Raw genomic sequence first — 14574 nt, forward strand, 5'->3', positions numbered from 1 at the left:
TCCCTTAACCATGTTGAATTTGCAGTGTGAAGAGCTTTTGTCATGGTGCCATTGAGAGAGCTCCTGTCTTTAGTGGCATCTATGTTTAACAGGATTAAGGTGGATTTAATACCCTGTGCTACAGACTAACCATTCAAATTCTAGGAGTACTGTTCCACAGTGGTATCAGATCACAATGGAAGGAGTTGAGGTTAACTTTTAACTCCATGACAATTTACTTTTTGCATTTTCTCTTTGATGTGAAGTGTTTTTGGGGAGAGCTGTGGCAGGGGGTTGCTTCCCAATTTTATTGCCATCTTCCTCTTCTTCCCTTTTTTCATTTTCCCACTTCTTCCTCCTTTTCTTCTCTTGAAGCAGTGTGCTAGTTTGTACAGTAGCTAAGTGTTTAGAATGTAATAATACAACAGTGAGAGATTTACTGCCTCTAGGCGCTACCCCTTCTACACTTGAGGACCTCCAGCAAGGCATGATTTTATAGACAATGAAAGGCTCGCTCTCCCCTGTGAAGCTGCCTGCCTGCAGGAAGCTTTTCACTATTTCCACTACTTGCTCTGCAATTTAGTTCCATGCCCTGCTATTTCCCCCTTCCCTCCCTCTTTTCTTCTCTGACATAGACATGCATATACCCCCCATGTACACATTCAGCACCAACACCAGATGTAGGTAGATACGGTGAAATAGCATTATCTCAATGTGTGTGTTAAAAACCTCAAAAATACCACAAATATTTTTGGTTCGCCATCCTCATCATAAATGGAAATACTGATCTGTCCCCAGTTTGCTTTCCAGGTACTGACAGTGTCATTTCATTTTCCCTAAAAAGAACACAAACTCATAGCTGGGCTGCAAAGCATAGCCATTACATCCTGGCACTGGTGCCAAAAACTCTGCTGACTTAGCTAGAGAAAGATGCTGAAAGCCCCTGACTTCGAGAGAAAATTCAATTCAATTTACTTCATACAGTGGCTCTCATGAAGTATTTCAAAATGCCTTATATCAGGAGATAACATAATGAGAAAAAGCTTTAGAGAACTGGGTATTCAAATAGCAAGACAAAATGATACACAACAATGAACTGGAGTAAAAGAAAAGACGACTGTCATTTAAAAGCAGTAATCATCTGGATAAGTAGTCTTGTAAACTAATTACAGTGAGAAGAGAAGAATGCAAGACTGGGAAGAACAAGAAGCAGCATAGTTTCAAACAGGCTAAGGCAGAGGTCTGGTTTTGGGGGGGGAGGAACTGTGCACAGTACTGTAGAAAAACTACAGGAGATCTGCTTTAGAAATGTATTCACATGTGTGCGTTATGTATGCTGTATATTGCATCACAAGTGCAGCTCAGTGACAAGTTATTCTCTCTTGTGGCTGGGAAGAGATTAATTACATTGGCCTGGTTCAGTGGAAGAGCAATTGAAATGGCCTCTTATAGTTGGAAAGAATCAATGCTGATGGGTGCTGAGAGTTTTTTGTTTTGCTGCTTTTAAGTTTTGCTCTCAGCTTAAAGGCCTCTATTTGCCTCTACTCTGAGAATAGGCTTGCAAGTGAGGGTGTCACAAATCTGGTGCTCATTAAAGACAATTAAGAGGTAGAATTAACCAAAACATATTATATGACTAATGGAAAAAGAAGCCACCCACAGAGACAGACACAGGCCAGGAAATGATCTCATTTTGCACAGTCACAGGAAACCATAGTGTTCCAGCACCAGGGATCGGGGGATCTCAGAGCTGAGGTTCGGAAAGCAGAATATTATCTTTGTGGGGCTGCACAAAAACACTTTGCAGTTTTGGCTTCACCTCCATCTTTGCTATTTTCTCTCTTCTTAGTGTTGCAAGATACAGCAAATGCTGAGAGCTTGTTTTCTTCTAAGCTAAGGCAATTGCCATGTTTTTAAACTGTTATGGGAACAGCCTGTTTCCCTTTTAAAGTTCCCATCTGTGTTTGTATTTCCCTCAGTCTATTGCCTTTATAGAGAATTTTCCGCTCTCTCTAAATCTAAACCATTAGTTTCACCTCCTTGAACAAGAGGTAGGGCATTACTGAGGAGGAAAAGTAAATCCTGAGATAATCAGCCCTGCTTACTTCCAGTATGGGAGCACTGCCATCATCGGTGTTCTTGGTGTTCACTGCATAGGGAGAAGGGACACTGACTGTAAGTATGGACATTTGTGTGTGTATATGTGTATATATGTGTACATATGTATATATATATGTGTCGAGAGAGACAGGCAGAAGGGGAGCATGTAATTGCCTAGCAATCTGACCAACCAAGTAGTGCTCTGATTGCATACAGCTGATTTTCTACATGAAAATGTTCAAAACTACTCACCAGCAAAACCAGGATCATCAGTGACTCTGGAGTGTGCATCTGTTTCTTACAGGGAAGAGGAAGGATGGTTTGATTACTGTCTCTTCTTTCCTTAAGACAAGGATGTTTTTCTCACCCAAGGGAAATGCATTCTAGCAGCATGAACATAACTATTAATCAACACTTAAGCAATAATCAGTGAATGAAAAATGATGACCAGAAACTGAAAATGTACTTGCATTGCTACTTTGGTGCTTTTCCTTTGAGATCATGCACTTGCATTTTAATACGAACAATGCTTATAAAATTAGTGCTGATATATTCCGAAAGGCAGTTATTGAAAAAGCCAGCACTTGTTTTTCACTTAAAAAAAAAAACAAAACTAACAGTGAATGATACCTTAAGATCTGCATAAGTAACGTTATAAAGCTACCTGAATTTTTTCTGAGATAGATCCTCAGTTGATATGAACCAGTAATATCTTACAGGGTTACTTCAGAGATGGAGATGCCAAGATCATCATCACTAGAATGCTGTGTTCAAATGTGTGAAGACGTGTTCAGGATACAGAGATATAAATGTTTTTCCTGTGTATTTTCACCCAAAAAGGAGATACAGCCACTGAGAGATGCAGGTGTATGTCAGCTTTGGGAATGCCTCCAAGAGGAATCAAATGCTATTGAAATTAAAACAAACGACCCTCATCAGTATTTAGCGTGCTTTCCTGAATCAGGGCCAAGGTATGTGGTAGCACCCATCAGAAACCAAGGCTGTGAAACTCTATGAGGAGTGCAGCTATACCTTCCTTTAGTTCTTCAAGATGTTTTTTGACAAACTTAATCACAGTTTAATAATAGCATCAGTGTTCTTTGAAATAACCTCAAAACCAGACTAGTATCAAATGCTTAAAGTGAGCATGTACTGAACAGAAAGAAGGCTCAATATTCCCTGTGGCTGAGCCCAGAAAACAGAACTTCAGGAGTCTATGAGATGGTGGCTTGATCATGATTAGGCTGTGAGCAGGCAGCTTTAGGCATCTGTTAATTCATCTTCCCAAAGTATCTTCCCTGTATATTCTGTTAACAAGAAAATACAAAAGTTTATATAAGTTGCAAGACTACCCAAAACAAACTTTGAAGGTGTTAGCCCCTGATTGAAGAACCTCTAACAATTACAGTCCCAAGATGTCTGTAAAATGGAGTGGGAGCAGAACTGAAAGGTATCTCAAGACCTGCTGGGAAGATACTGCAGTTGTGCTTGCAACTGTCCTACAAGCAAGTTTGTAACAGGAAACATGAAAGTGCTCTCTTTCCAGCCATGGAGGTGGTTTTTGAGAGTTCCCGTGGAGTATCTTCTTGGTTTGCTATTGCAGCCACTTAGCGAAGAAAAGCCCTACTACAATTATCAAAAAGAAGTATTAAAGGTGCTGTCTGATATCTACACAATGGTAAAGAAGTACTGATGGGCTCATATAACATTAGACTCTTCTTTGAGGACTGCTTCTGTCGTTAAAATCAATGCAACTTAATTAAAGCAAATTATAGATAGATACATCTATAAATAAGATATTAAAGTGCGCTGCTGAATATGATAATTGCTGCGTATTTAGCAATCAGCATGTGTGTTCTGCTTTTGCCAGGAGGGATTTCTTTCAGTGGAATCAATGGAGCTTTATTAAAAACCATCCAAATTAGAGGGAGAAATGATGAGTGTTATAATAACGCAAAATCACTGTTTCAACTTTCTTTGCAAAACCAGGAAAGCAAAATACATCCCTCTTTGTGTATGTAAGGAAAACATCAGGAAAATTCTTTTGAATTGTGGACACTGGTAGAATTTTTAATTTTTACTCTTTGATGCAAAACATTAAAAAGCTGGATGGAGGAAAACATGTTTTCTGTGGAAATGCTGGAGGTCTTGGAGGGTGGGATAATTAGGATATCGCAGCAGCAAGTGATTAAGAAGACCTCATTCATCAACTTCCTCCATTTCACATGGAGCATCCAGTTCACTGCCTTACATAACCCACCTCTGTTTGAACAGCTAAAGAAGGTGTTAGTGAGTCAAATCATGCTCTGAAATTGCACTTGCAGTGCCTACAACCAGGCAGACTGTTTAAATGCAAGAAAAATAAAGTGGATGAATTTTGGTGCTTCACCTGTGCATGAAACACTGAGGCTGGGGTGGGGAACAAATCCACTTTTACCTCTCTCAGTGTTTCTTCAGTTTTCACTTAATTGAAAACAAAAACCAACTGTGTCTCAGCAGAGGGGAGACCTGAAGGTTAAAGGGCAAATTCCGTTATACCACGGCTCTTTTTGGCATGCTGAATCTCAACCCATGTGATTAGAAACGCTCGCAGACAAAAGAAGAGCTTTGAGAACAGAGGTCAAACCAGCATCTGAATCAAGTCCTTTTGCCGATGATCACAAGACTATTGAAAAATGTACTAAGCAATGCAGCAGCTCTGCCTGCCATGTTTATACACAGACTTTCAGGCAAAACTCAGAAGTGGGTGGCATTTTCAAAACACTTGGGTGATGGCAGAGCACATGCCTTGCTCTGCTGACTCCTGTCTTTTAGTGCATGTCGGTCATGTAAAATACAATGGTAGTATCACGACATTTTTTTTATGGTGAGAAAACCACACTGCACAAGCTCAAGTGACTCTCGATGTGTGCACAGTGAAAAAGTTAGGAGTCCCAGGACTTCCATCTTCATAAGCTCTTCCTTATCTCTCATAGTTTTAAATCAGGCATGACTCAAGCAAAGTCAGCAGTGGTTTGCACTGGGTCTAGAAGTGTATAGCTAAAAATCACATCAGCCTTGATGAAGTTAAGCTGTTGCTACTTACCTCACTTTCTTTCTGATCTTAATGGTAATTGAAATGTTGGAGGAGGCTTATTGTTCAGAAGTGGGGAAAACGAAGGTTTAGGAGGAGAAATTAAAAGGGCAAAAGAGATGTTTAGCCTGTAAGTGAAAAATGAATAAGCCTGAATGCAACACCCACTCTGTATTATTGCTTTTCAAGAGTGTGAAACTTTTGACTCCGAGCAGTGGTTTTTCTATAGCTAGTTAAGAAGCTTTAAACGATTTTTTTAACAAACTGATCTCTGCAAAGATGATTGAAATTTTCAATGTGCAGCTTCAAATAAAATAGCTGCAGGAGAGGGAACGGTGACTGCAGCTTTCTGAGACAGCCACCCTTGAAACGGCTCTGCATTGTTCTTTTTCATATGAGCAGTACCCACGGTCTTAGGTCTTCAGTGTCAACTTCACTTGGGATGGATCTGGAGCAGGGAGCTCCAGTGGCTCAAGTGGGAATTTTGGGAGGAGGTAGAGCCCCAGGTGAAAGCACACTGCCATAGAATCATAGAATAGTTAGGGTTGGAAAGGACCTTAAGATAATCTAGTTCCAACACCCCTGCCATGGGCAGGAACACCTGTCCTTGCCAAATGTGTCTCCACTACTAGGGGCAAGGAGCTGCTGCTGGCTTCCATTTGCAGTGGGGTAACTCTCACCTTGAGCTGTGTGTGAATGCACAAGAAAAAGTAGATTCTGTCTTCATGAAGCTAAAACTTCAAAAAAGGTCACTGTAGTTGTTACTGTTCATACTGCAATGGCTCTCTGACCCCAAACACCTTGATCCATATGAAAGGGACAAGGGAGGCTTTCCTGCTGGCAGCTGGACTTTTAGCTTTTAACAAGTGCTCCAGGAGGAAGGCAGTATAAGGCAGGTGAGGAGGAATGAAATGCAGTGTCTCCTGGGGGAAAAATACGGCCTCTTGCACTATTCTGCAGTTTTCAAGGGAGTCTCAAGCTTCAGGATGAAGTAAATCCCTTCTTTGCTCTTAAGGAATTGTTATTCTACAGCCCCAGAATTTTCCTGTAGGCAAATCTTAGACTTATTTCAAGCTACCTGCCTGCAGGTATGCTTTACTTAAGCCTTATAATTTACTTGCAAATATTGAATCCTCTAAGATACTTGGTCTGGCTTGAACTGCAAGTGCATGTTTACATCACCTGCTTTATGGGTTTTTTTGTCCTGGGATGTTTTCCTAGGGAGAATTGGCAGGATAGAGATACCTGCTGTAGCTCATCGCTTCTGGGTATTGGAAAACTCCTCAAAGTGCCCTGCAGTTGCTGTGTTTGCCAGGGACAGAGCTTGCACTGACACCCGCACAGCTTTTGTGTTCTCTTTTTCTTTGTAGTTGCTTTCCCTTTCTGTGTGTTTGGGATCTCCATGTGAAATGTGACACTATGAATCCTTCTGTGGTTTTGTGTTTTGAAACAAATGTGGATTCCATTCCATTTGTCCAGGGAAGAGGAGAGAGCCCAGCCTGCACTTGTTTTTCTCTGCCTTTTGACCTGTCACATTGGTCCCATGCTGAAGGCTGTGGAGTTGGAGAGCAGCACACAGTGCTCATGTCGCAACTCAGTCTGTGCTTCCCCCAGCCTGGTCCTGCTGCTGAGGACTGGCTGGGGTTTCATTAAAGCTGCAGAGGTGTAATAGGATTTTCTCTGAAGTGATGCATTTCTGTAACAGAAATCTTGTTTGCTAATGGAAATTACTGGTTTTCAGCAAAGGAGATTTGAACAACAAAAATGTTACTAGCTGTGTTGAAAAAATGCCTTTCTGGCACACAGAAAATCCTGACCCTGAAGGTATTGAGTTATATGGATGCAGGGTCTTGCCCATTTGTCTTGTGTGACCACTGCTATATGCTTCAGAAATGTCATCAGGATTCCCAAAGGAGCGATAAGGAGAATAACCTGCTGCTACAGAAGTTTCTGCCTGTTCTCCCTTTTAGGGAATGGCTGACTCTTCAAGGCTTTACCTCTCTTCTACTTGTCAAAGGCTTTACTGTCTTCTGCTAACCTGATGCTGGTTGTTTTGATTCATATGTGTGTCCAGTTTATTAATTTTCGATTCTACAGGGGGTTTGGCCATACCAACACTTTGCCACAGTTAAGTTTCATGAATTGTTTGTTGTTGGGTTTTGATAAAGATAGCATTTCCTTTCCTCAGTTTAAGCAGGCTGCTCTTTTAATTGCACTGATGGGATGATGGCTGTTTCTGTGTTTATCTCTACCCCATTATTTTTGCATATTCATGTTTTGCTTGTTAGTTGAGGCTGCTTTAGACTGAGATGATCTCTTCATAATGATGGCTCATATTTAAGTTGATGTCGTTAATTTAAACCCTAAAAATACAGGAGCATGTTTTGGATCATTCTTTCGGTTGTGCATTACCATATGTGAAAAGTGTATTTCATCTGCTTTCTTGTCTTCTCTTTACTGACTGGGGTGTTGGTCTCAAAAGCTTTTCCAGCCACCTCCATTATGGGCTCAGATAAGTACCACCCCTTCCATCAGCTCCCACGCCTTGATGGTCACCTCGTGGTCAGTGTCCGTTTGGCTTTGATAGAACTTCCAGGGTTTAATCCTTTTTTATTGAGATTACTGTGTGCTCGCCTAAATATTTTGTGATTCTTAGCTACGTGGTTAAGACCTCTGCACCTGGACTGAGGGCCAGCTGCAGACACCCTATTTCAGGGAAGGAGGAGAATTCTGATCTTGTTAATTAGTACCTTTCACACTGGTTTTCAGTTCAGTTTGTTGTAAAAGACAGCAAGGAACCCTTTGCTTTGACTCTCTCTGAAACATAAATAACTTGTATGAAGGAGGTATTTCCATTTTCGCCATTCCTCCTTTCATTGGGGTAGTGTTTTATTCTGGGCACCATTTTGTTGGTGGCTGAGCGATGATACATTTGTACTGTTGCATGGACAGATGGAGAAGGGAAAGGAGAAGAAATGGTGGCGTCTTTAATTAGCTGTGCAGCGCCAGAGCATGCTTTTCCAGGGCGTCTGGGGTTTTATATAGGGTGTAGAGGCTCAGCCGCTCGATGGATCCAAATTAGCAAAATTGTGTATCCACCGCCAGGGCGTTTCTATGGTAACTGTCTCTCAAATCATATATACAAACAGACCTGGCAGGGGGTATCGCCGTCTATTTGGTCTGTAGGAAGCCATCGGAAAAGAGGTGTTTTCAGGCTGCAAAAAGGGCTTGCGATGTAAATATTTTTTACTTTCTGGTAAGTGGTGTAAGTTTTGGGATCAGTGATGGGTGCTGGCTCCATTCCGAATCTGTTTGTGTTTCTGCACATTGACTGGCAGCTGTTACTCCTGATAGGTGCGAGAGTCATCACCAGGAAACTTGCACAAGGTTGCAAATGCACACTTAGCAGGCATATCCTTTAGCTCGGAAACATCTTGCTGCTGCACATCATTAACAGCCTATCTACAGCCATGCAGGTAGACTGTATGCTACGTGGCTTTTGTGCTGAGCGAACCAAATTATATGTTCATTTCTTTTCCCCTCCTCATTCCTCATAAAACAGCAGAAATCTGGAGGCTCTTGTCTCGCCAGTGTACCTGGTGAATTAAGGGAAATCATCAACCTAATGAAATTAGCAGTGTAAGAACAGCCAAAGTGGCTGTGACTCTTCACCTAGGTGACTCTATAAATTCTCTCTACATGTTGCTTTTCCTGGTGGAAAAAAGAAAAATGAATGAATGATCCATTTAGCTTACTGCCCTCTTCTTGAAATGTAAGGCAATTATTGTTATTTTTCGCTTGTCCAAAGTCAGGCACGGCTAAAGCATGGGTCATTTCAAATGAGAAGTGTTATTTCTTGTGGCCATCAGTTCCATGAGAGCTCCTTTCTGCTTTGAGTCTAATAAAGGAGAGTTAACAAGAGATCTGTGGTAAAAAATCTTTTTCACTTATGAGTATCTTGGATGTTGCATGGTATTGGTTGAGTGGCGAGTGTATAATGGTGTTTGCCTGGAATAATTCCTAAGCTTGCGTAGTAGCTTCAAGGGGTGGTGCCTCTCTTTGCACTGGACCTTGGCTTGTGTAATCGGTCCATAAGAGATTGTACACAGAAATGCTATGTAAAGGTAGATAAAGCTATGCCTGAGTGCACAACCCTTCCCATTGTAGAAGCTTACACATATCTTCAGTGAAAATGGCGTATTGTGCATAAATTACAGGACTGACAGGAATGTACTCTAACCTGCAGAATGTGAAAAACATGTTAATTAATTTTTGTTTGTTTTCTCTTTTTATAACCAGGCATTTGTCGAAAGCTTTGTGTGATTTGTTCTTTTCTTTTTAATGAATTGTTTAAAATGTTTGAAAAGGCATTAAATCTTCGTTTCTGCTATTAATCTGTAAAAGGGGAAGGGGATTTTAAATGGCCTTTTAGTATATTGCTTTATAAAACTGCTGATTCTAGCAGCACCAGAATAGGAATACATACTAATGTAGGAAACACTGAAGGCAGTCAGAGCCTTCTGCATTTATGGAGGAAAAGACTAATAGCTCCATTTTAACAAGGCTCTTAACACTTTGGGCCATCAGCAGGCATTGAGTGAGTGAAATTGGGAGAGCTCCTGTGTGCTAAAAGCATTGAAGTTCACCATTTTGTACCCTAGTTGGAGCCTTCCTGATAGAATTGCACTCTCCAGCCAACTCCAGTTGCCATCTTGAAAACAAACCAAGCAGCGAGCTGGCATTTTGACTGAGTGCACTAATGCTTCACTTTTGAAATGGCACCAGAGCATGATAAATGCACTTAACTCCCAGCGGGATACTTAGCTTTGCAGTGGCGTTAGGGAAAGTTTCTATGTGTGTGTTAAGAATGCAAGCAAAGCCTGTTTATACCACGGTTTATACTTGAGCAAAGCACAAAGAGGGGAAAAATCTGCAAACTTGATACTAAGACGCTAGCTTTGATTCAAGTAGTTATGACACAGAAATCAAAAGGGATGTGCTTAATTAGGTTACATGCTCATGTTACTGAATTCTAGGAGAAAGGCCAGTCAGGGGAGGAGTATTGCAGCTAGGACACAGGCAAGGAAAAGGCTCTGAAGAATGTACCTGTTCTAAATAGCTCTTTGATACGGAAGCCTTTCTTGTTAGCAGTGATAAGATTATGTATGGCATTCGTATATTCTTTGAGCCCCTGCCTTTCTTTTGTTGATTTTGGCATGTTGCGGCATCATGTGTTCTCTGCTTATCATTTTGAGATGCATTGTTAGTAGCCGGGCTGCATAATTGATCTTCATCTCTAATTACTCTCCTCTCCACAGGTGCCTGGAAAAGGTCCAGATGGGAGCTCATACAATCTCCACTTCGAGGGGGTGGAAAGGCAGTATGCATCCTTACCCAGGTATGGCACTGAGCCTCACACACACACAGTCTGATTCACCCTCCCTCCAGTGGGTGGGGGATTCAGCCCACAGCTATATCCGGGCTCCAGCATGAGATATTATTTGCAGTTTTGTCTTGCCACCTTATGCTGCTGATTTAGTGCCATCTTTATAACTGTACTCTTAATATGGACTTTTGAATTTATGTATTTTAAAAGGTTTTGCATTGAACATGTCAGCAAGAGTCATGATCCACAGGTAGAGAACATGACATTGAGGAAACTGGCTTTGCAGAAGTTATAACAGGTCATAGCAGGGCATAAATGACTGAGTTTAAATGCTCCATCCCTGGCAGTGTTCAGGGCCAGGTTGGACAGAGCCTTGGGAGACATGGTCTAGTGTGAGATGTCCCTGCCCATGGCAGGGGGCTGGAACTTGATGATCTTAAGGTCCTTTCCAACCCAAACCATTCTATGATTCTATGATATAATCCTAGCTGGCATTGACAGAGTACTGCTGTGGAAAGCCTCCACTGCAACAGCCACAGCCACTGAAGTCCCACTGCTGCTGCAAGGACTGACTGACTAGCAGTCCTGTTCCAGTAGAGCATCTCTGTGCTTTAACTGAGCACTGTGGAAATGAGAGTGAATTCTCTGAGGGCTTTTTTTAATTTTTAATCCTTATCAACTCAATGAAGAGTAATTCTAGTATGAAACCAGCGGGGCATAACAAAAAGGAAGCATTTCAGAGATTTCAGTCCCATTTCTATGGGAGTTCTAATAGCAGAGTGTAAGCTGTAGCAAGCCAGAAAGGGGAACAAGAGGATGCTAGAAAATATAGTGGGAGGAAAACAAAAATAGGAAAATATTCCCCTTTTAGAATTAGAGGCCTAAAAAAGACCTTAGCGGGGTTGCCCAGTCCACTTCTTGGTCCTACGAGCAAGGTAATTTGCAAAGGCAAAGCAAAAATAGCTATTTAAAAGCAAGAAGAGATTCTTCATTGTGAAATAATGCTGGCATTTAGGAAATCAGTGAATTTGCTTCTTTTTCCACTGTTTACATTCAAAGGTGTCATTGGAGACATTGATTGTAATGCTGTGTCCAATTCCAGATGAAAATACAAAGATGTTTTTGGAAACCAATATATAGAGGCTGTATCACAAGACATCACTGGATGTTTGTAGGTGTTTTTTAATGTACGTGGTTTCTAAACTGAAGGACTTGTCTGTAGTTTAGTTACTGCCTTCAAACAATATTTGTGTCAGCCATTGTTTCGGAAATTCATCCTGTGCAGTAGCTGGCTTTTCTAACAGAAGCCTGCTTTCAGGCAGTGTCTTGTACGTATTTCCTGACTGACTGTGGGTATTCTTACTCTCCTGGGTAAGTAGCCATCTTTTTCCATAGTTCTCCAATACTCAGGTCTCCTCTCATGTTTTTAGCAGTGATTTTTGCAGGTTAGTTAGGTGTAGTTTAATTATGCACACTCTTTTTTATCTATTTTAAATTCCAATTTTGTTGAGTACTTCCTTGTGAATTACAAGAATAAATTAGCAGTTGGTGCCCAGTGTAACTCTCTACAGCAGTTTTCATATTCCTGTATCATGTCTCTTTTTATTCATTTTCCCTTCAAAGCTAATCAACCTTATTTTTTCAGTCTTTATAAAATGGAAAATTCCCAGTGAAGTCTCAGCTCCCATCATCCAGAATACTTTTTATTTCACTGGTATTCCTTTCGAGGATGACCAGAAGTGAGCACAACAATGCAGATGTAGATGTGCCCTTGCTTTATGCAGCAGTGTTGTCTGTATTCCTTCTATCTTGTTCCTTTTCAAACCTTCTGCATCCTTGGTGTGTCCCCTAGGTGCGTGTACCTTAGGGGGTACTCTGCACCCTGCGTTTTCATGGACGGGGGATAGGTTTGGTTGGGATTTTGAGGTTTTTGTTTAAAATAGGTCTATTCTTCCCAAAACCAAGACTTGCTGGAAACATGACTCTGGGTTTTCTAACAGGTTTGAGTATTTAGCTGGCTGGGTCTCACCCTTCAGGAAGTCATCCAAACATTCAATAAGCTTTTGAAGATCAGCGTGAAAAGTGTCATTTCTCTCAGCGCCTAAGATCATGCTAGAGAGTGAGGGCCTGCACTTCAGCAGGGCTGTGTGTGCTTTCTGATCCGAGCACTTGCGCTGCTGCGCACAGGCCATGCATTGCTGTGCCTCCAGAGGGTTTCTTCCCTGGTAGGAGCAAAGCTTTGGTACAGTGCACCCTTGGGTGTGCCTGCAGTCCAGCAATCCACTGCTGCCTTTTATACTTAGGTTTTGTAAGTTTTGCAGTTTCATGTTACTGCAGTAATTAAGCCCTGGCAATCACAAATGACGAGATTGCTACAGTGAAGTCTAAATCCTGAAGAAGAGGATATAGTCTCATTGCCAGCCACTAATGGAAATGAGTGATTTCTTTTCTTCTGATGGCTGACTGCCCAGGAGTATTAAAGGAATCCAGGTAAAAACTACCCATTTTCCAACTTATTCTCAGTGGAGGATCCATGAATACTACTCTAATGGGCAGCATTATTAAAAAAAAAGAAAGAAATAGAAAGAAACACAGAGATAATATTTCCTCGAAGAGCTGCTTTCTTCTCCCCACCATTCTACCTAGTAGTATTTCATGATTTCATGCCTGTGGGTTTATTCCCCTCCTTGTCTTGTCCTTTCCTGTCCCTATCTTGATCATAGAATCATAGAATAGTTAGGGTTGAAAAGGACCTTAATATCATCTAGTTCCAACTCCCTGCCATGGGCAGGGATGCCTCACACTAGACCATGTTGCCCAAGGCTCTGTCCAACCTGGCACAAGTCCAGGTAGATGATGTCAGCTGCTCTACCCCATCCATCAGTTCCGTAGCCCCATCCTAGAAGGCCACCAAATTGGTCAGGCAGGATTTCCTCTTAGTGAAGCCATGCTGGCTGTCACCAAGCACCTCATTCTTTTCCATGTGCCTTAGCATGCTTTATCACAGTATCACAGTATGCTAGAGATTGGAAGGGACCTCAAAAGATCATCTAGTCCAATCCCCCTGCCGGAGCAAGAAGATTTCCAGGAGAATCGGCTCCAAGATTTTGCCAGGCACAGAGGTGAGACTGACTGGTCTGTAGTTCCCTGGGTCTTCCATTTCCCCTTCTTGAAAATGGGGTTATATAATCACTGAGCTACATTTGATATGGACGTGGTATATAACTATCTGCATACTTAGCCATTTAAGTCCAGTTTAATAAGAGGTACTTAAAGAGTGTTCAGATGAGGGTTGTAGATGCTGGGAGACAGATTCTTATTGCAATGCTGTGTTGAGTCCAGGATCTTTGCTGCCACGCTGGTGTGGCACACACAAGAAAAGAGAGGCAAGGGTTCAGATTGCAGCCAGTGTCACTCAATGAGGAAGGAAAGGGGGATCTGTGCTATGTCAAGAGTAGCTGGGACCTACACAGTAAAACTGTTCTGCCTACCTGGAAGCCAGCAGGAGGCATGCCAGTGTGTGGATATGGACAAATTGGGTATGAGAGCTTTGGTTTTCCTCCCCACTGGGCAAGAAAGAGGAATGATCACCTGCCAAATAGCTTTATGAATGTCTGGTGCCCTTAAGCACTACCCTGCTCCTGTGCAAAGGCACACCTCCTGCATGAGGAGAATTCAGACTGCCAGCAGCATCCAAACATATCTGCTTGTGGGTTGTAAAAATCTAAGCTTTGAAACATCATTGCTGCTTTGCCCTTTCCCTTTTGTTTTGTATTCTTCTGTTTTTCTCCAAAGCTGCTAATTTAAGCCTAGATATTATGGGCCAGATTCAGGTAATGTGTCTGTATTAACTGTATTTGAGGGGTTCAGCTGTGTCGAGTGTGCTCTCCTTTTCAGTCAATGCAGCAGCAAATCCAGTGTCCCAGTCTCACTGAGCTCAGTGACGCCCTTTTTTGCCTCTCAGTGCAGGATCTGTTCCTCTGTAAGGTTACATTTTTAATTACAAGCTGAAAACAAGAAGCAGCAGCATTTGGAG

General features: G+C 41.8%; 1 protein-coding gene across 1 annotated transcript in view; it reads left to right on the top strand.

Moving 5' to 3' along the window:
* PARD3B (par-3 family cell polarity regulator beta) overlaps positions 1-14574 on the top strand; it is a gene marked incomplete at both ends in the record, with an annotated part of 424820 nt that overhangs the window by 387138 nt on the left and 23108 nt on the right. Inside the window, one exon of the mRNA XM_080620282.1 lies at positions 10471-10550. Within this exon, the coding sequence (XP_080476408.1) occupies positions 10471-10550 (80 nt within the window). The remainder of the gene's footprint in view (positions 1-10470; positions 10551-14574) is intronic.

This window comes from Psittacula echo (assembly GCF_963264785.1).
Source record: "Psittacula echo genome assembly, chromosome: 6".
Taxonomy (NCBI): Eukaryota; Metazoa; Chordata; class Aves; order Psittaciformes; family Psittacidae; genus Psittacula; species Psittacula echo.